The 21,250-nt window shown below is 35.8% G+C and overlaps 1 protein-coding gene across 1 annotated transcript in view; it reads right to left on the minus strand.

Moving 5' to 3' along the window:
* Nucleotides 1-19,434, minus strand: part of LOC121464677 (vomeronasal type-2 receptor 116-like) — a 33,275-nt gene extending 13,841 nt beyond the window's left edge. Inside the window, 6 exon segments of the mRNA XM_041677700.1 lie at nucleotides 3,107-3,230; nucleotides 7,390-7,617; nucleotides 9,380-10,192; nucleotides 11,452-11,737; nucleotides 19,038-19,231; nucleotides 19,345-19,434. Coding sequence (XP_041533634.1) covers nucleotides 3,107-3,230; nucleotides 7,390-7,617; nucleotides 9,380-10,192; nucleotides 11,452-11,737; nucleotides 19,038-19,231; nucleotides 19,345-19,434 — 1,735 coding nt within the window.
* Between the last annotated feature and the right edge of the window lie 1,816 nt (nucleotides 19,435-21,250).

Consider the following 21,250-nt stretch of genomic DNA (forward strand, 5'->3'; position numbering starts at 1 on the left):
CAACAGAACTATTGTATAAACGACTAAAGTGGCTTTTTCTTTGACATAGAGCAGTGGTTCAACATAGTTAATTCAATAAATGTAAAACCCACAAAAATGGATGTATAAAACATTAGATGTTCATGTGACAAAAGCATGACAAAATAAAACTGCCTTTATCATAAATGTTCTATACAATATACAGAAAGACGGAACATACACCAGCACAATAAACGCTATATATAAGAAACTCAAGCCAACACCATTCTCAATTAAGAAAAAACTTAAATCAATTCCACTGAAGTGAAGAATTAATCAGCTATATCTACCACTACTACTCCTTTTCATTAGTGTGCTCAAAATTTTAGCTGAAGCAGTAAGTCAAGACAGGTAAATTAAAGGAATAAAAATAGAGAAAGAATTCAAACTTTCTCTATTTGCAGTTTATAAATACTATGCATTAGTGATCCAAAAAAGTCTACCACAAAAATTCTTCAAGTGATCAGCAAATGCAACTCTGTGGCAGAATACTGAATCAACCTACATAATCAATGTTCTTTCTATATATAAAGCACAAACATAGAAAGGAGAATCTGGACACACTACCATTCACAATTCTATGAAATAAAGTACATTATTTAGGAATAAATCTCAGCAAGGACACAAAGGAATTTAACAAGAAAACATAAAAACTCCAAAGAAACTGGGAAAGGCATAAAAAAATAAAAGATATCCCATTTGAAGATTACAGGTGGGTAGAATTAACTTAATGAAAAATATTGTACAAAAATCTATTTATAAATTCAATGGGCACTCAATAAAAATTCTGATATTTTTCTATGCAGACAGGAAAAAAATATTATACCAACACTCAACACACCAAGGCAATCCAAAATAATATTGGATGAAAAAGCACCATAGTATAGGGATTACTATTCTGAATTTAAAGTTATATCACAGTGCTAATGTTAAATAATAACCACATAAACAACCACAAAATTATATGACATTGGCAGAAAATAATCTGTAGACGAATGCAGAAACATATCCAAGACCGAACTTGAGCACATGATAGCTCAATCATTTAATACTCAGTAAGTACACCAAAAGCATAAGTTTGAGAATGGAAAGCATTATGAAGACATTTTGATGGAAAAACTGGAGGTCCACAAGTAGAACAATGAAGTTAAACCTAGATTATCACCTTCACAAATTCTAACTCCAAAAGGATCAAAGTCTTAAGCCTGAAACCTCTAAAACAAACTCTTAGAATAAAACATAGGCAAATTCCTCTAAGATCTAGTTTCATTTAAAAAAAAACTTTATTAAATAGCCTTCATTTGCCCAAGAATTAAGGCTAACAACGGATAAGTAGGACTTCATGAAACGAAAAGCCTCTGTTACAGTCAAAGAAGCAATCTACCGAGTGGAGAGAAACCCCTCAGAATGTGAGACATTCATTGTCAGGTATATATCTGACATTGAAATTACAGAGAGCTGAAAAAAACCCAAAGAGTTAAAAAGTCAAATGCATAAGAAAAATGACCCTGGAGTGACATACACCTTTAATCCCAGCCCTCAGGGGGTGGGGACAGAGGCAAGCACATCTCTGTGAGTTCGATGTCAGTATGGTCCACAAGAACTAGTTCCAGGACAGGCTCTACAGGTACAGAGAAACTCTGTCTTGACACACCAGAGAGAGAAGGGGGAGGGGGGGAGAGGATCCTAGGATCTGAACAGTGGATTTTCATTGAAATAAAATGGATAAGAAATATTTCAAAATATGTTGCCAACCTTATCAATATAGAAACATGAATAAAAACAACATTAAGATTTCATCATACCTGAGCCAATACAGCAAAGATCCAAAGAACAGCCATCAAGAAGTGTTTGAGCTGACCCAGAGGAAAAGGAAACACTATTTAACTTATGCTGGGACTGTAACTGGTTTAGATAGACACCTTGGAAATCAGAATCGGGAATTTTATAAAGCTAAAATTAATTCTGTCATATGACCACCCCTTGGCATATGTCCATATGACATGCCATTGTACTCCACAGGTATTTGCTTCGCATGTGCAATGCTGCTTTTGTATTTAGGAAATAGAAAAAAAAAAAACCTAAGTATCTAGTTCCGACAAGAGGGTAATAAAATTGTGATACATATACACCATTGAATACCATTTATCTGTAAAGGTAAATGAAATAATAAACTTTATGGGAAGGTGGGTGGAACCAGAAAAGATCCTGAAAAGTTGAGTCATGAAAGCCTAGCACAGAAAGACAAATGTCAGGTGTACTTTCTTATCTGAGGCTCCTAGTTCCAAATATTCAGGTGTGAGTTCATGTACTGGAGAAACTGCAGAGGATAGGAAAATGAGCAGGACAACTTCAGGAGCTTGAGGAACAACAGAACGAGATTGCAGGGAACAAATAACATGAAACGGGAAAGGCAAAAGATGGAGATTCCAATTATAGAGGGAAGAGGGAGATAAATACAGTTGAAGTGAGTAAGAGAGTGAAATAACAATAAGGATGTCTGGAGAGAAAGGAAACATGGGGCAGGGGTGAAAGAAACACAAATACAGAAGAATGAGGTGTTAAAACATCAATAAGGATGTCTAATAACCCACAAAGAATCATAATATCACCATTTCCTGAAAATCACACCTAGAATAGAGTTAATCCTCTTTACACCTTACATGTAGTTTTAGTAAACTTTTCATTTCTGGGCTTTTCCTTCCAAGAGCAGACAACATATACAAATCCAGTAGCAGACATGGGAAGCTTCCTTTAGAGGTGTTGGCTAGGGTTGATAAAGGGACACCCAAAGCCTACAGCCTATTGCTATTGCCTTTGTTTATCATCCAGAGTTGAAAAGCGAGTCCCTATTGCTGAAGACACCATGTACTTCAGAAGTAGTGTCCAGAGAACCTTGAGGTGGCTCTGATATAAATGTCCTGTCCCTGAGGATTAGCTTTCAAGATTCCAGAAGACATCATGTAAGCTTTCAAATGATGGAGACAGTCAACAGTGCTATTCTTCTATGATAACTATGAGCCACATCAATGACCAGACTATTTCTTCTTCTACTTAAGCAGTTTGAGGAAAGGGATTATTTTTCTACCTGTCTGGTTGGAAATGTGCCCTTCTGGACAAAACATACAAGAAAAACAGCATATCGGTCTTTCTTCTTCTAGAATTTTCCAGAAACCTGGAACACAGCTCTGTGAACATACAGATTGAGGACTCTAAAGGCAAAACAGAAAATCTGGTCATAAATTTGCATATCAGTCACAGGTTTAAAATATTTTTAAGCTAAATAATTTAAACTGCAAGTATACTATGACAGTTGTACATATTTATGAGGTACTCTGTAGTTTTCTTATAGGCGTATAGTGTGTAGAGTTGAAGTTTGGACACTTCCCATTGGTAAATGTTCAAAGTTTCTTTAAGGTGACAAACCATGACTCACTTATGCTAGCATTTTAAAAATGTGTAGGACAACCATATACCCTCTCCTGGGAGACAGCAATCTGGAACTTCTACTTTGTATGAATTATGCAACAGTTGAATTGTCAGAGAAACAGAAAGATACCCTGTCACTCTTTTTTTAACAGTTTTTAGTTTTTAATGAACTTGTAAACAATAATCTCCCGTTTCCAAATAAAAACAAAATCCCAGATCATATAGATGTTTACAGTGATCACATTTATCGAAGCAACACACATACATGTTCAGTTGTAAGACAGTAACTAAATTTGTGACAAATAGGCTTTTATAGTAGCAAGAACATTATAGAGTTAATGCAGAGTCCTAAGGATAATCTAGTAGTCTCTGTTTTTTTTCTTAAGTCTTCACTTTAGATGCTTTTATTACTAGCACAGGTAAGCAGGCAGAGTCTATCAAATGCTCAAACACTGGAATATTTGGTTGCTACCATATCAGCTGGCTTGCAAACAAGAAGCCAGCCTTTTAAAGAATGTTTTAAGATAACAACTTGCAGACCCCAGGGAACACACAATTGTGAACATTCACAACCATCACAACTGTGGCTGAAGACTGTTCATGCCGTTCTTCTGAAAAGAGATCACAAAAGCAGTATAGTTCAAAATAAAAGGTTTTAAACAAAAGAATTGGCATATGCACAATTGCTCCACCAATTTGTGTGTCAACCATTTAGTTAACTTTTCCACTTGAAAAAAAATACAACAGAAAACCGGAAACCATGTTTCACTACATCAGTTAATATTCACAATTACAGCAGCTACAGTTCAGGGTCAACACCAGCAATGCTGCCCAGGGCCAGTTTATACTGAAATTAAGTTCTTTACACCACGGAAATGGTTGTCCACAACCACTGGCTAGTGGACATATGAACTAAAAGTCCAGTTTGGGGAGGAACAAAAGCTGCTCCAATCATCTGCTCTGCTGCTTCTCTTCCTCAATTCTTCTGTTTCTATCTTTTGCTTCCCTAGCTTGTGGTCACAACCATTCACTCTGATTCACATTTCCCATGAAAGAGGGTTTGGCCATTGATGACTAGTCACAGCTTCTGCTGGCTCCATCACATATTGATATTCTATAGACACTGAAATACTATCCATTACTGTGACTTTCACCCTTGACTCCTAATGCTCAGAATAATGCCATGTTCTCTTCTTTGAAATGTTAGTGATAATATTGCTTAGCATTTTCTTCAATTGCCTTATTTAACCACATTAATCATACTAACCACTATACTTCTATCACAATTTTAGTTTATTAATATTTTTAATTTTTGTATATTCAAGCATATGTTTCTGTTCTTCCCTTAGACATGCTTCTTGCCATGATTTAGACACAGTTTTTGTCTCATAAATATCTAGGTATGTGGGGGTAGAGATTTGGCTCACCAATTACGAATTTATATATGTTCCACAGAGAAACCTGAGTTCAGCTCCCAGCGCACAAATTAGGTAGCTCATAAAAATCACTTATGAAGATGATTTGTAAAAAAATCCATAATTTCTTCTTTATGAAAACTATGGACATGTTATCTTAAAAGGAGGGATTTAATGGGGTGGTGATGGCACATGTCTTTAATCTCAGCACTTATGAGACAGAGGCAAGTGGATCTCTGTGAGTTTCAGATCAGCCTGTTCTACAGGAGCTAGTTCCAAAACTGGCTCCAAAGCTACAGAGAAACCCTGTTTTGAAAACAAAAACAGCAAAAGAGGGCTGTATTGAGCATCATCATGCATATATAAAAATGCGTATGATTGTGTGCCCATGTGTGTGACTTCACACAGAAACACCCAGACACATATTTCTATATATAGCAATTACTGCTGTCTAGGAGAACAGCTTCAAGAAGCACAAGTCTTTGAAGGAATCCATGGAGTCAGTGATGTTAACCTTTTCTATCTGAGAGGTGTTAGAGAAAAAGGCACTCACAAGCTCTCTTAGTGTTTTTCTTCTTTATTCCTTCTCTTCTTTATTGTTTCTCTTAATTTTCTCTCTCCTATCTCATGTTGTTTTACAGAACTTATATCCCAACAGAATCTTCCAGGCAGTGCAAGAATCAAAACAGTTACATTCCACTTTTTAAGTAAATGGTTATAAGTAAAACATACTTTTCATCTCCCTCACATGATTGAACATTTTATGTATTACAGAGAAAAAACAAATCATCCCAAGAACCCACATACATTCATACTCAAGCAACTTGTTACAGATTAAGCGCACGCAGAAACCAAAGTGTTTTAGTCAGATCTTTTACTATCACGCTATATTTTGTAGTTACAAATAGAGGGCCAATTACTTTATTACTTATCTTGAAAGATAATTTTATAAGAAATCTTAAAGAAATTAGATATGAAAACTTATAGATATAAAAAAGAATCAGTCAGCTTTACCTAAAATCTTTAGGATATATAAAGATGTAGGAATCATTTTTTTACATCAGTACATTGAGGACAGAAGTGTGTATAAGTAATTCACAACCATCACCTTTGGTCATCAACCAAACCTAAAAAGTAGAGTATGTCAGCCAGTAATAATTGGGTTGCTTTGTTCTTGCTCCATGACATTAAAGAGTTCCACATTCAACTATTCCAGTATGTGCCTTTCAAAAACTTTAAACTGTCATCTTGGGGTTTTTACCTCAAAGTTATTTAACAAAAAAATCTTAGTCTAACTTTGTTATTTTTAAAGCTTTGTTTCAGCTGTGATGCACTTCAAGGCCTATGAACATCTCCCAATATTAAGATTAAAATTATTTAAACTACCTGGGCTAATGGGACTTAATTGCTAGTCATTAACATGAACTATAATCTGTGCAGCTCCTTAGGTGAGATTCACAGACCCTGGCTGTGAAACATATCCTTGTATTTATTTTCATTCATCAAAACTCTGTATAAGTTATTATTATCATCATCATCATCATCATCATCATCATCATCATCACATTAGGCAGTAAAGCTTAGGGAGGGGTAATCTTCTTGACAGTCCACAGGTAAAAGTGCCCACTAGAACAGGTGGTTTCCAAGAAATAAACACACTATATTACAGACAGTGGAGATTTCTTACATCTGCTCACATCATGCTAGATACCAGAGAAAGAGAGTAGCAGCAAACGTGTATATACATAGCAGAAGTAAAATCATTCCAGTGTCTGTAGTCCCATGGCCTTGCCTAAATGAGATTGGCCCATCAGAGGATTCATTTCTGGTGAACTGACCCCTGGAACTTCAACTGAAACTCTCTGCTCCTCTGCCATGGGCAATGGCAAGTCACAAATAGTGACTTATTCATTTATTGCAACATGAATGAACACACACAAATTCAAATTCAATTCAAACTAATTCTACCTACAGGAATTAGTTAAAAATATGTGAGTGCTTGTATGTCTATGTACAGGTACATATACAAGTATATGCATAAATACCAAGGTCAAACTCAAAAGACTGATTTAATTCTAAATTAAAGACATGAAACAGATCTAAAGAGATGGGTCAGTATTTAATATGCTTGCCACATAAGTATGAGGTCCTGAATTTGATCATACAGAAGGGTAGTATAGAAAATTTAGGCACAGAACTTTATGGCTCTAATCTCAATATGGAGGTCATAAAGACAGGGAGAAAGCATGGGGCACATTTCTCCAGAGTACAGTTAAGTCAGAAATCAGGGAGTTCAGTTACAGATTCTGTTTATAATAAAATGGAGAAAAACTGAGGAAGGTAATCAGGGCTGACTGTCCCCACAATAGACACATGCACTAACATGTAAGCACATTCATACAGTACACAGCAGAACTAAGAACTTCGAATATAAACATCACTTGAAATTTCAAAGAGACATCACACAACCAATCTCATAACTCTTCAGATACTTCTTGACATATTAATGACTGAAATTTTGCCAGACCTGATTGAAGTTGCTTGGCCATTTGATCAGAACTTCATTGATGAACAAGTCTTGATCTTGTAGACTTTTGGAGACAAACTCTCCTCCTTTAACTAGAAATGGAAAATGATTAGCATTTCTCCTAATGTTTTGTATATCATACTTTTCCATATGATTCTTGCACTCTTCAAAGCATATTTGGTCTCCTGCAGTGTTTGTAAATTGGATTTTCCTCAGAAATGGATGAATCTGGAGAGAAAAATCATCTGGATATGAATGGTGCATACAAATTTCTCACTGATGTTCCCTAAGAGCAATCCTTTCTCTCTTCCTACTCTGACTTTCTGTTTGAAGAAGCTTCATTTGAATAATTGTCTCCAAGTTGTTCCAATAAGATGAACTTTTATCTCCATGAAATTAATGTAGGAGCATCTGAACCTGAATATGTATGTATGATTGGGTATATAAGTATCCATGTAGGTATAAAGAGTATCATGATGTGATAATATTAGCATCTGTTTATGCAAAGCTCCAAGTTCATGTATATATATATATATATATATATATTAAATGTACAGAAATTTTGTGTGTCTTTATAATTCAGGAAAAAGAAAATAGACCCCCTGCCTGCCTCCATTCCTCCTTGATTTGATTTGGACCACAGCATTTGACTTTCAACTTTGATATGAACAATAATGGAGACAAAATTAAAATCCAAATGTTACATGCTATAGCTAAATTTAAAAAAATAATTTCTTTGTAGTTTTAGATTTTGTTTAGTTTTGTTTATGAGTTTCCTTACTTCATATATGTATGTGTACTATGCATGTGACTGATGGCACTGGAGGACAGAAGATGGTGCTGGATCTCCAGGAATGGAAATAATGCAAGCCTGTTATGTAGATACTAGGAGCTGAAACTGGGTCTTCTTAATTGCAGCAAGTATATCTAACCACTTAGCCATCTCTGACCCCTATATTTGTTCTAGTTTTATTTCTGCGCAATGCCTATAGGCATTTATATATATCAACTGCATCCCTGATGCCTGAAAAGGACAAAAGATTGTGTCATATTTTTTAGTTCTGGAATTACAGATAGTTGTAAGGTATCATGGATGCTAACAAGCAAATTTGGATTCTCTGGAAGAGAAAGCAAGTCCTTCTCACTACTGCGTCATCCCTTCAACATGATTTAATTATATATTTAAATTAGCACAATGGGTTAATTCTTCAAATTCTGACATTTAATGTTGTGTTATTATCTAATAACCTATTTGAACGTGAACATCAAGGATCATAAGTATAAGTGAGTCATAAGTTTGAATAAGGGTGTCTTAAAGCCAACCATATCCACTTATCAATAGCAATGGAGGTGTGGCCTCAGTTTACCCTATTTCAGGAGTGGGTAGGAGTTGGGGGTTGGAGATGTTAAAGGGAAACTGTTGCTGGTATGTAAAATGGATTAAAAAATTAAAAAGAAAATGTTTAGAATAATTCCCAAAGAGCTAATTAAAATAAAATAATCACAGAAGGCAAAACAGAGTAAATAATCTGCAAAGAGCAAGTACTCTTTCAGCTACTTTTGAGTTTATGGCAGACTATTTTTATTTCCCATAAGAGTTTCTTCCTATACTCTTGGATCTTTAAATGAAAATTACATTTATATAAATTAGCTGATGTTAGAGATTGTCCCTATGTTTCAATCTGATTATTAAACTTGCCAAATTTAATGTTACTTGCTTTTAGATATCTTACAAAATTTCACCTCATAACTAGGAAAAAAATTGTTAAAATATGTAGAAATTTAGTATCTTGAACTCAAAACAACCAACTCCAAAATGATGCACCATAGTTACAGACACAAACACACCCATTGTGAAAGAACGCCTTTACATTTTATCTAATCTTTTAAGCATAAACTGAGAATATTAAGTGTATTTGACCTCACTGAATTACCTTCTAACAATGTAGGTTCCCAATGCTTCTTTTGCTTATTAGGTAGGTAGGCTTACCTGCCAAGGCAGAAGCCAGTCCTGGTTTGCATCTTTGTGAGGTGCTATTTCTGTTTTCTTCAAAAGCAGTTTATGGAGAGCATGGGCCACTGCATACACTGCATTCCATATGGAAAAACTGAGATCAGAAGTGACCATCACAGCAATTTTCTCTTGTTTATTCTTTAGGGATAGAATCAGTGGGCAGGGTTTTTCATTTCCAGATAGCCAAAGAGGAGGTGAGCAATTAAAAGTGTTAACCCAGAATTTATGGAAGTAAAGATCACCTGGGTACTGGGATGGTGTAAGTGACTCAAGAAAGTATTTGAAGCCAGGAATATTTCTCTTCTTTGAAAATGAGAAGCTTCCTTCAAAAAAGTTCATCAACTCATTCTGCTTATTGAATCCAGATTCTAAGTAAACCAAATGGGGTTTTGCCATGATCCACACCTTTCTTCTGATTGACATGATTCCATTTTCAATGCATAAAAGCTGTAATTCATTCATATCACCATAGAATACATTTACATTAACTTGTATATATTGAATGGAATCTACCAACCCAACCTCAGAGAACTGAGGTTTCCAATTAGTTGGGATTTTTTCTGTAAAGGCCACACAAATATCTTTTGATGCCATCTTTGCTTTCAAGTCTGTGAGGAACTCTGTGCCTTTCAGATCATCAGACACAACGATACCCACCCACTTCCAGCCAAAATGCAGCAATAAAGAAATCACCCCTTGGGTAAGAGCTGTGTCTTTATGAGATATCTGGTAAAGGGATGGGAATGTATCTTTGTCACTTAGAAAAGAATCAAACATTCCATATGTGACCTAAGGAAGTAAAACAAAAAAAAGTGATTTTGAATTTGTAGGTATTTGTAATCATCACCATTAGAAAGGAAATGAGTTCATATTCACATAAGGGAATCAGGGAACTGAATATTGGTTAGGAAAATGTCTTCTGTGTGAATAGCTTCTCTCGTTCATTTAAATATGGAATGTGGCTTTTGTCAAATACTATGGACTCCCAAGTTACTAACAGTTATGAAGCAGCTAAGAAATGAACAGTATTCTGTTAACAATGTATTTCAAGAACATGATAGAGTTTTATTGTTCCAATTGAAATGGAACAGAGTACTGCCTGTAGAGAAAGACTGCAGAAATATTACTAAGTGCTTCACTCTGACCACATGACATCATCTACCCTAGGACCTCTAGTGTTAGGAAAGCAAATAACAAATTTTATCATAGATTTTGCTACTCCAATTAGAAAAGAGCATCTATAGGAACATCATCAAGTATTGTTGCCTCTTCCTTCTCTAATAATAGATATGACAAAATCATCACACAGTAACTAATGTAAAATTAAAATCTCTGAGAAAGATGGAAATTATTGTGTATATTGTTTTTCTTACATTAGGATGCAATGCATTTATGAGTTGTTTAACCAAGTTATAATAGTGTTACTTTGTCTGGTTTTCTAATCTTGATTATTACTAAGCATAGGGCTCATCTACTGTTTCCTCTGTTTGCAGTGGTGCCTGCTGATGGTTGCTTTGCTTCAGCAGTGCCAGGCAAGAGCAAATTGTGGGTCTATATTTATGTAAGTAGCTGTTTTCTGTCAGTGCTATTCAGAGATCTACTTTTTTGAATGAGAATTAAATTTCTTGGAACATTTTCACTAGTGATGGCCTTGAGAATTGTTCCAAATTTATTTACATGTCCTGGACTTTCTACTCCTTTTTCTGTTAGTCATTGGCCACTGGATGAACTGTGAGATATTTATACTCCAGTTAAGGCAGTTTGTTTTCTGTGATGTATTTTGACTTATGAACAGCATTCAGCTTTGAGCTGCCACAACACATCTTGACAATGATTTCAGATAATGCAAAAGTGATCTAAGTGATCCTCTTAGAAAACCACAGTATTTACTGTTTATGTTTTCGCCACACTTTACTGTTGATCATAGCAGGACACAGGTAATTCATTTATTTCTATGTTAATCACTGGTAGTAAACCTAGGCAACTATTCTATTTTCTTTTATCAGTTATCCACTTTGACTATGGACACCAAAATTATATTAACTTACTTGTGGAATTTTGTACAGCCCCAAAAGGGTTTCAATTGCAGCAGAAAATTCAGGCCTGATTCCTGCAATGATTCCAAGAGCATTGTATTGAGTTTTGAATTTGTAGTTCACAATAAACTCACTGCTTTCAGACAGCCACATCAGAGAGCCCTCTAAGGTTCTTTTGTGAGAGTCAAAGGTGTTGTACATGTGGAAACCCAAGGTCACATTGGGAAGCAGGTGAGAATCTTTATTGATCTCCTCAATGGCAAAGTAAAAGGTCAGTAAATATTGGTAGTTCTCCCATCTTTCCCTAAACAGGAAGAGCAGAAGGATGAGCACACTCAGGACATTATTCTCAAAAACTCTTTAGCAAATTCAGGAAATATGGAGACTAAAAATCAGAAAGACAAAGCTAAACCACTAGAGGTCAGGCAGTGGTCGCACACAATATTAAGCCCAGGATTTGCTAGACAGAGGCAGATGGATCTCCGTGAGTTCAAGGCCACCCTGGTCTATACATAATCAATGCAGAAACAAATCCAGGTGGAGATGGCCTACAACTTTTATCTCAGTACTAGGGAGTCATATGCCTTTAATCCAGCAATAGAGGGAATATAAAATGAGAGGAGAGAGGCTTAGTGTGCTCAGTCAGCAGTCACCCACCCTTGGTAGATGTAAGATTCTCTAACGCCTTGGCTGCTTTTCTTTTCTGGTTTTCTGGTTGAACTCCAACATCTGACTCTGGGTTTTGTTATTTGTGCTGCATATATGTGTGTAAATGTAAGCATGAGTAAAAATGCATGCATGTATGTAAATATATTGAAGTGTAGAAATGTCTATGTGTATAAATGCACATATGTGTATAAACATGTACCTATGCATAACTGCAGGTATGAAAACTCCTAGAAAGTGCTGTGTCTTCAGACTGACTGATTAGAACTTCAGTGACCTGAGGAGATTGGAATGTTGCAGGTCTAGAAGCTTGTTATCTTATTCCAAGGTAATAATAGCACCCTGAAGAGCCATTTATGGGCACCTTTGCAGGTTAACAAATCTCCTATAAGTAATAAATAAAACCCTTTTGGAATTTAGTCTCTTAGTAGAGCACTGGCTTCTGACATCCTAAAAGCCAATATTGAGATGAAGTAGCATCTTGGACTTGTAAGATAACTTTTCCCATTTTGCCTGTCACCTCCTCTCTGATGCTTCCACTAATTGATTGACAGATTTCTTAAATTTTCAGTGAAAAGTTCATGAAACTACCTCGACATTAGAACATGGCATCTGGGATCAACTAAATTTGTGTTCACTTGCCATAGACACACAAATTTGGATCTAGAATAAATTCTCTTTTTTCCTATTTGAGCAAGGGGTTGAGATCTTTTTCCTATGGCACAAAAGAAATGTGCAGCACCAAACAATTGATTCCGGTGGTTATATTTATTTATTTATATATATGAGCATTTTCTTCATAGCAATAATTCTAAAACAATGACTTCGAGAGGGAATGGAGCTGGGGAGACAGGATAGAGTTGGACGTAGGATAGGAGTGCAGGAAAATTATGAACAAGAGGATCAGGCAGCAGGTAAGTTAGTCTAGGAAGGCATAAGAAAGTGATTCCAGCCATGGGCAACCACAAACCAAGCTTCTTACCAGAGAATTATGCTGGAGTTTAAATTAAACCTCTGAGCCTGAGACCAGGAGGAAGGTAAAAATACAGAAATGTGAATCTGTTGGTCATTGCAGTGAAGCACATGACCATGAGTTTCCTGTGGTCTGTCTTCGAGCCACACACAAGCCCCCTTGTCTGGTGACAAACAACCAAAAGCTTTTCAAGTGTCAGGACCTTTACTGTTCTCAAATCTTCCCAGTCTCAAACCACTATGGAGACACCCTCCAACTGAAATCAACCATAGCAGTATGGCCTGGGTTTACCTCAGAGAGTGAGAGAATCCATCTAGCACTCAGAATTCACAATTCAATATGGCTACAGAACTCTGATGTTCAAAGTGAGAAAATGGGTCCTATTAACACAGGCTGGTCGACATTAGACCATAAAATAGAATCTCAGGTACAACTTCAACCAAAGAAAAGGGAAGAGTCCACACTGTCAGTTGACCTCCCTCCATATGTACATCTGGAATCTGCAATGACTGAGAACAGGGAGAGGCCTTTCTCTTATACTTCATCTTCCTTTCTGTATTTTAAAATTTGATTCAAATTTTCTTCACTATATTTAGTAGAGTAGGTATGTTTTCATTACATGAGACTATCTTGCATGCATAGAGTGTGCTTTTATCAAATATGCACCAACTCTCACCATCCATGAATGTTAGCAGGTAGAAATAAAGTTTTCACGTCAGCCTCAACTTGATTTCTCCGTGTCCTATGACTTGACTATGTGATGTTCTATTAAACAGATCCTACCGTCAAATTCTGTAGGGTAACCAAGAATAGTGGAAATAGCTTGTAGTGTCTGAGTGTACATGGACAACATTCACAAATGATTTAAAACAGGTAACCCATACCTAGCACGAGGCATTGCATTCAATGGTCCATGGTATCTGGGAGAAGCATTATCCCCCAACTATAAAATAACTCCATTTAAATGAGTTTTAGGTGTATATATTTTAGGAAAGAGACTACAGTCGTATATTTCCATTAGGTTTTCTGCAAGGTCTTAATGTTAGTTATTCATCAACACCCTTTCTCCACTGGGCTCTCCCATCATTCCTCACAAAACACTTTCTACTCCAGTATTTCCAATTTCTGCTTTGCATCACATGTATTCTATTCCCCAAATAGTGAAATCTCAACTCTTTTGCACCTTTTATTTGACTGATATATATGTGTACTCCAGTTAAGTAGAGATACATGAAAATTCAAAACTAGAATCTGCATATGAGCACATTTAGCATAGGAAGACTTATCTTTCCGGAGGAGTGAATGGGGGATCGGGAGGAGGTAGTGATGAGGTGCAGTGGGAGGAGGGAAGTGAGGGGGATCTGTGGTTGGTATGAAAACTGAATAGAAAATTTATAATAAAAATAAAATGAAAAAATAAAATAAAAATAAAACAAAGTTGTAAACTATAGAAGATAATTAAGACATGCACGTTACAATCCCTTACTTCAAACTCTACTACAGAGCTACAATACAGAAAATAACCTGGTATTGGCATAAAAACAGGCAGGAGGACCAATGAAACCAAATTGAAGACCTACATATTAATCCACACACCTTTGAACACATGATTTTTGACAAAGAAGCAAAAAATATCGAATGAAAAAAGGAAAGCATATTTAACAAATGGTGCCTGCATAACTGGATATCAACATGTATAATAATGAAAATAGAGCCATATCTATCACCATGCACAAAACTCAAGTTCAAATGTATGAAAGAACTCAACATAAAGACAACCACATTGAACCTTATAGAAGAGAAAGTGAAAAGCACACTTGAATGCAATGGCACTGGAGACCACTTTCTAAATATAACTCCAGCATCACAGACATTGAGAGAAGCAATTAATAAATGGGACCTCCTGAAACTGAAAAGCTTCTGTAAAGCAAGGGACACAGTCAACAAGACAAAATGACAGCCTACAGAAAGGGAAAAGGACCTTCACTAACCCCACATCAGACAGAGGTCTGATCTAAATATACAAAGAACACAAGAAATTGGTTATCAAAAGAACAAACAATCAAACAAAAATATGAAATACAGATCTAAACAGAGAACTCTTAACAGAGGAATCTAAAATGACTGAAAGATACTTAGGAAAATGTTCAACGTCCTTAGTCATCAGAGAAATGTAAAACAAAACAACTCTGACATTCCATCTTACCTATAAGAATGGCCAAGGTCAAAACCACTGATGACAACTTGTGCTGGACAAATTGTGGGGCAAAGGGAACACTCCTGCATTGCTGGTGGAAATGCAAGCTGGTAAAGCCCTTTTGGGTGTCAGTGTGGTGATTTCTCAGAAAATTAGGAAACAACCTTCTTCAAGACCCAGTAATATCACTTTTGGGCATATATCCAAAGGATGTTCAGTCGTGGCACAAGTACACGTGCTCAGCTATGTTCATATTAATATTGTTTGTCATAGCCAGGACCTGGCAAAACCTAAATGCCCTTTGACAAAAGAATGGATAAGGAAAATGTGGTACATTTACACAATGGAGTACTACACAGCAGAAAAAAATAATGGCATCTTAAATTTTGCAGGCAAACGGATGGAGCTAGAAAACATCATTTTGAGTGAAATAACCTCAACCCAGAAAGACAATTATCATATGTACTCACTCATAAGTGGTTTTTAAACATAAAGCAAAGAAAACCAGCCCACATATCACAATCCCAGAGAACCTAAACAACATGAGGACCCTAAAAGAGACATACATAGATCTAATCTACATGGCTACTAGAAAAAGACAAGATCTCCTGAGTAAATTGGGAGCATGGGGACCTTGGGAGAAAGTTGAAGGAAGGGGAAAGGCAGGTAGGGGAAGAGAGAAAATGGTAGAGCTTAATAAAAATCAAAAATCAAAAAAGACATGCAAGTTAATGATAGGACACTTTATAAACAATCAAACTTTTTAATGTGCTCAGAGTGATGCTCTTCATTATGATGAGTACAAATGAAATGAGGGCAATCTTTAGCCTTCTGGATATTCTATCAAGGGCAAGCCTGAAGCAAATAACCAATAATAAATAAAGTCTATCTCAAGGTGTAAATAATAAATTATATGATGTCCCTCAATGCCCTCAGAGAAATCTGCTGAAAATGGAATTTAAGTTACTCAGTGAAAAAGGCTTCCCATGATAGACAAAAATACCAGCTTCTACAATCAGCAGCTGAGACTATCCACAAACAAAGCAGAAACAGACTCCACTTGAATCTTACCTTAGCTCTGAAAATTTGGACATCTGGGCTAATAACTGGCACATGCTTCACCCTCCACCAGGTCCTTGCCAGAGTGTAGGAACTATTGGACTGAACATCATATTCTGCCTGGCCAAACAAGGTTAGTTTTCTCAAGTTTCTCCTCTATAGTAAATCCCCTTAGTTCTGATGGTTGAAGACTGATGCTGCCCGTTTGCTGCCATAGCTTAAATAGTGTCTTGAGTGATATTCAAAGAGTGACAACCTCTGCTTCCAAAAAAGTCATTGAGAACACTATGGAGAAACCCAGGCTGGCTGCCCAGGTATCTGGTGAAGTCTCTGTCATTTTTCCAGATATAAATGCAACTTAGATTATATTTCCTGTTCATATTTATCCTTCTCAGATTTCATATGGTGTTGCTAAAAAATTGTAGCTTTATAAGTTTAGCATCAATAGGTAGATCTACTCAGCTAATCCAACAAGGTTGTAGCTGCATAGTCAGTACATATCATATTTGAAAATCAGGTCTTGCTTTTTAAGATAATAGGTCATCTGCTCAAGAAGGCAGACTCACTGGTAGGGTTACCTTGCTGACAGGTATCACACTGAGAAAGACAATCTCACAAAATAGGTTTAAATGAAAACTAAACTGAAGTTACCATGACATTATTAGCAAAAATTTTTTAATATTATTTTATTTAAAAGAACTTCTTTTTATTGCTTCCATTAATCAACCATTTATGTACCCTGGTAAAAGATGAGATGGTGCAAAATGGTTTAACATTGATGTAAATTTTGAGAGTTTTCAAATATGCAAATCATCAAGGTCTGAGGAAGTAATTTAAGGCTTGAGAAAAGGAGATTTCAATATTTCAAAGGAGAAATTGTATTAATCAATGGAGATCTGATAAGCTATTTATTTATCCTTGACAAATATAGATATATTAATGAGTAGAGATCAGATAAGCTTATTTATCTAGCCTCGCTAAAGCATCATATCAAAGGGCAACATTTTTAATTTAATTTCACTGTTTTCTGAATGTAGATTTAAAAGTGGTTCTGATTGTGGTGAAAAAATCTCTGATGTTCATATCCAAAGTCTGAACAAAAGAAACAGGGAAAGAGTGTTCATGTTTGTATTCCCCTTTGGGTTCTAAGCTTTTCCTACAGCTATATAGAATAAACTATTGCAACTGTTCATAGACACCGATGAACTGCTTTTTCTACAATGAAGATTTCAGTGCAGATCACAGGAAGTGGTCATGGTAAAATATCTAAAACTTTTATCTCTATCTGTGAACTTGAAAATATTAAAAATATTCATGTAAGATTCAGAGTGGAGACTTTTAGCCACCTCTGACAGATCAAACAGACTCCAGATAAGTGTTGTTTTCAGTTAATAGTGCAGGCATTTCTGCCTACTGCCTATTCCTGAGGATTTGCTTTCTACATCCCCTGGTCTTGGCATTCCTTCTACCTCCTGTTTTACTGGGTTACTAAAGTTTCCATGCTCTGAATGTATTCCTAAGAGTACTTACAATGACAAATAAATCAGTCATTTCCAGAATTTTCTTTTCACTTACTCTATAACACCACAAATACCTAGAGGCCTAGAAGGGTGATTCCTGCTCACAGAGAAGTACATGGCTTGAACTTTCAAGAAACTACTTCTCAGTAGAGGACCCTCTTATTTTAGAATCAATGTTCAAAAGAACATGAGTAACAATTATAGGAACAACAGGGAAAAACAACAGGAAATCTGAAAACTCAAGTTAAATAACTCCTCCACAATATCATAGGTAACAAACAAATGAAGTCAAAGGTATTCAGAGAGATCAAGTGCCAGATGAGTAAATCGAAAAGTGAAAAGATGAATGACCTAGACAAAAATAAAAACAAGCAAGTGAATTCAACTGGGCATTGAGACAAAACACAATGCTGTACAGGAAGAAAAAGTCAGAGGGGAAAGGAAAAAAGCAGTATATATGTATATCACTCAGTACCAAGAAGACAAATAAAAAAATATAAATACTAATAGGAAATTGAAATTCCTGGAGAAGGGAATAACAAATAGGAATGCTTGAAATAAAAATTACAAAACCTTCAATAAAAACACTGGAAAGTGACTCCAGTAGAACTCACCAAGCAAAAGACAGAGTATCAAGCATGAAGAATGTGATTTTCTAACCACTGCATTAAAATATTAATGAGAAATTAGTAAGTAATAAACCTGACTACAGTGTCCAAACTCTGATGTCCTTTAAATAGAACCATGTGGGATAGGAGCATATGGGATAGGAGATGCTAAGATATCTATTAGAGACATGGGTATTTAACAGAAACTCTCCAAGTCTGTAGAAAAAAACCAAAACCAAACATATAAACATATGACATTTAGATCCCTACATATATGTAAACAGGGTGGAAACTCTCCTTTTCCTATCTGAATCAGTGTGTGTAAAAATAATATAAGCTAACCATAGAATCACAGCATGGACAGACACAAAATTTAGTGATTTCACTCTTTTTTTCACTAACTGACTAGAAAAATGAAGAAGAGGAATACAATGGGCTGTAGTAGCTTAATGAAAGAATAAAATTTGCAACTGAGTTTTACATTTTTGTGTTTATAATTCATTATTCTTAAAGGAGTTACATGTGTACATGGAGCATGAACTGTCATGTAGCCAGAATACCATCAGCACAGTCACACAAGTACTTACGAATTGATATTGAATAATAGATCCGGTTTGCTATCAAAAAATACCTTGGTTTCTCGAAATAGTTCTACTGTGTAATAAATTGGAATAAAAGCACCTAGAATTATGTCAGCCATCATAAAGGTGCTGGACATCCTGTATTCAGAATAGTCCCGTTGACATGTTTCTGCTAATGTAAACAAAGACTGCAGGAATAGGAAGAAGAGAAGCAAAGAAATGGACATGTCAGGTCTGCACGGAGACAATGCCCTGCAGTTAGGATGAACCAAGGAGATTATTGACTTAGGTCATGGAACACCTCATCAGTATCACAGAAGACTCTGTTAGCTACAAATGGTTCCCGATGTTGCATCAGTCTCTCAGGCTGCACATAGCCTATGGTTGTCATGCCAGGCATGAGCACTGACAGAAACAAAGTCCAGACAACTGAGCGTAAGTTGGAGTGTTCAGATTCCCCTCTAAATGTAACCAGTGTTGTCCTGAATGCACTGGCTTTTCTTGCTTATATTTCCCTCTCATGCTCTGGGGATCTCATAGCACTAGGACACTGCACCTGTACCCTCTATGTTTTGAAAAACATACTTGTTTTTTTCCTATTCCCTCAACTCTGTAATTTCATAATCAACCACAGTTGACTTTGGAAAGCACCATTACTTGAGACATAACTGTATGTCACAGAAATTCTGCTTGTATGTTTTGGATTGCTATTTTGGATGACCCATAGCAAAAGAATGAGAAAAAGTGAGAAAAAGCCATAGCTGGACCACACAAAGCATTCAGTTGCAATATTCCATACAATGGTTTCACAAGAGGAAGAAGTGGTGATATCAGTTTTTAGTGTCTGTTATCCAGAAACACAATAACCTTGCATCTGTCTTGACCACCTTGTCTGCTCTCTCATCCTTGTAGCAATAAGTCTGAAGATGTAGAAATGAGTAAGGACATTCCAGACAAGTATAGAAGATCATTTTTAACCTCAACCATCACGGTGTTAATGTTTCCAACCAGCAAACTCATTGTCTGTACTCTGCTGTTAGTGCACTCTGATACATCCTCTCCCCCCACAAAAAATTCAAAAAACAACTAATAAATAGTAGAATAATACTTCATCTCTTTATTTCTTCCTCTTTTTTCTAATACTACTTATCAGAAATACCCTTGATATATTTCAGAGTTTTGGTATATATTACTGATAATTATAGTATAAAATAAATCAAATTTGTTATTATTTGTATACATGTTACATATAGAACAATAATGTATGAAAAAAGAAGGAATAAATTTTCAAAAGAATAAAGAGGGATACAATGAAATACATGGAGGAAGGAAAGTGCAAGAAAAATCAAATAGTTTTGTCTCAATAAACAAACAATTACATGGATGTCCCTTGTGTAGAATCTTACAAAATTTTTGTTATTGGAATCATTAAAATATACACAAAGTACTTTTGAATTGAACAATGTATGTTACTATTATTAGCAGTTCTATACCGAGTTTGAAGAATTTCTTTAAATTATCTGTTTTGTCACTGAAATTTGTTCTTTGACAAGCCATTCCACAATACCCTGATCTCCAGACTCTCACAGTCACCTTTCAAACTTATTTCAGGGGATTGACTCCTTAGGATCCAATTATGGTTGAGGTCAGACAACATTTGATTTCTGCTGATACCTATGTCACTGAATATAATTTCTGCACTGGTGTACATATTCAAAATAAAATATTGTCTTTCTTGAAAAGTTCAGTATCATTCATATGTATGTAGAAACCACATGGCTGGAGCTGCCAACTTCTGCTGCTTTTTGGGAAAAGAACATGGTACCCTCTTCAATTACAACTTTATAATCTTTATGTTTTAAATGGATATCCTAAGGTTGGATATTCTGGACCTTGATATGTAGATGAGGCTACCCTCAAACTCAAAGTTTCACCAGCCTCTGACTTCCAAGTGCTAGGATTAAATATTGGACCAACACACCTAGTTGTAAGCTTTTCTTTAATTGTTTTTCTCAAGTTTAAAACTTAGCTGGGTGGGATCTTGCCCCAAGGTCCATTATTCTTTTCCATTTCTAAATCTGTTTATCTCCTGTTCAGCATGCTCTAGTTTAGTAGAAATCCTCATAGGTTTTACCACTAATAACAGAGGAAAAAGCTTATACATGATGTTTACAGATTTCCTCTGCCAATGGAAATAATCCAAATTA

This window comes from Microtus oregoni, unplaced genomic scaffold, assembly GCF_018167655.1.
Source record: "Microtus oregoni isolate MIOR12 unplaced genomic scaffold, Mior012 000029F_ref0000214, whole genome shotgun sequence".
Classification (NCBI taxonomy): Eukaryota; Metazoa; Chordata; class Mammalia; order Rodentia; family Cricetidae; genus Microtus; species Microtus oregoni.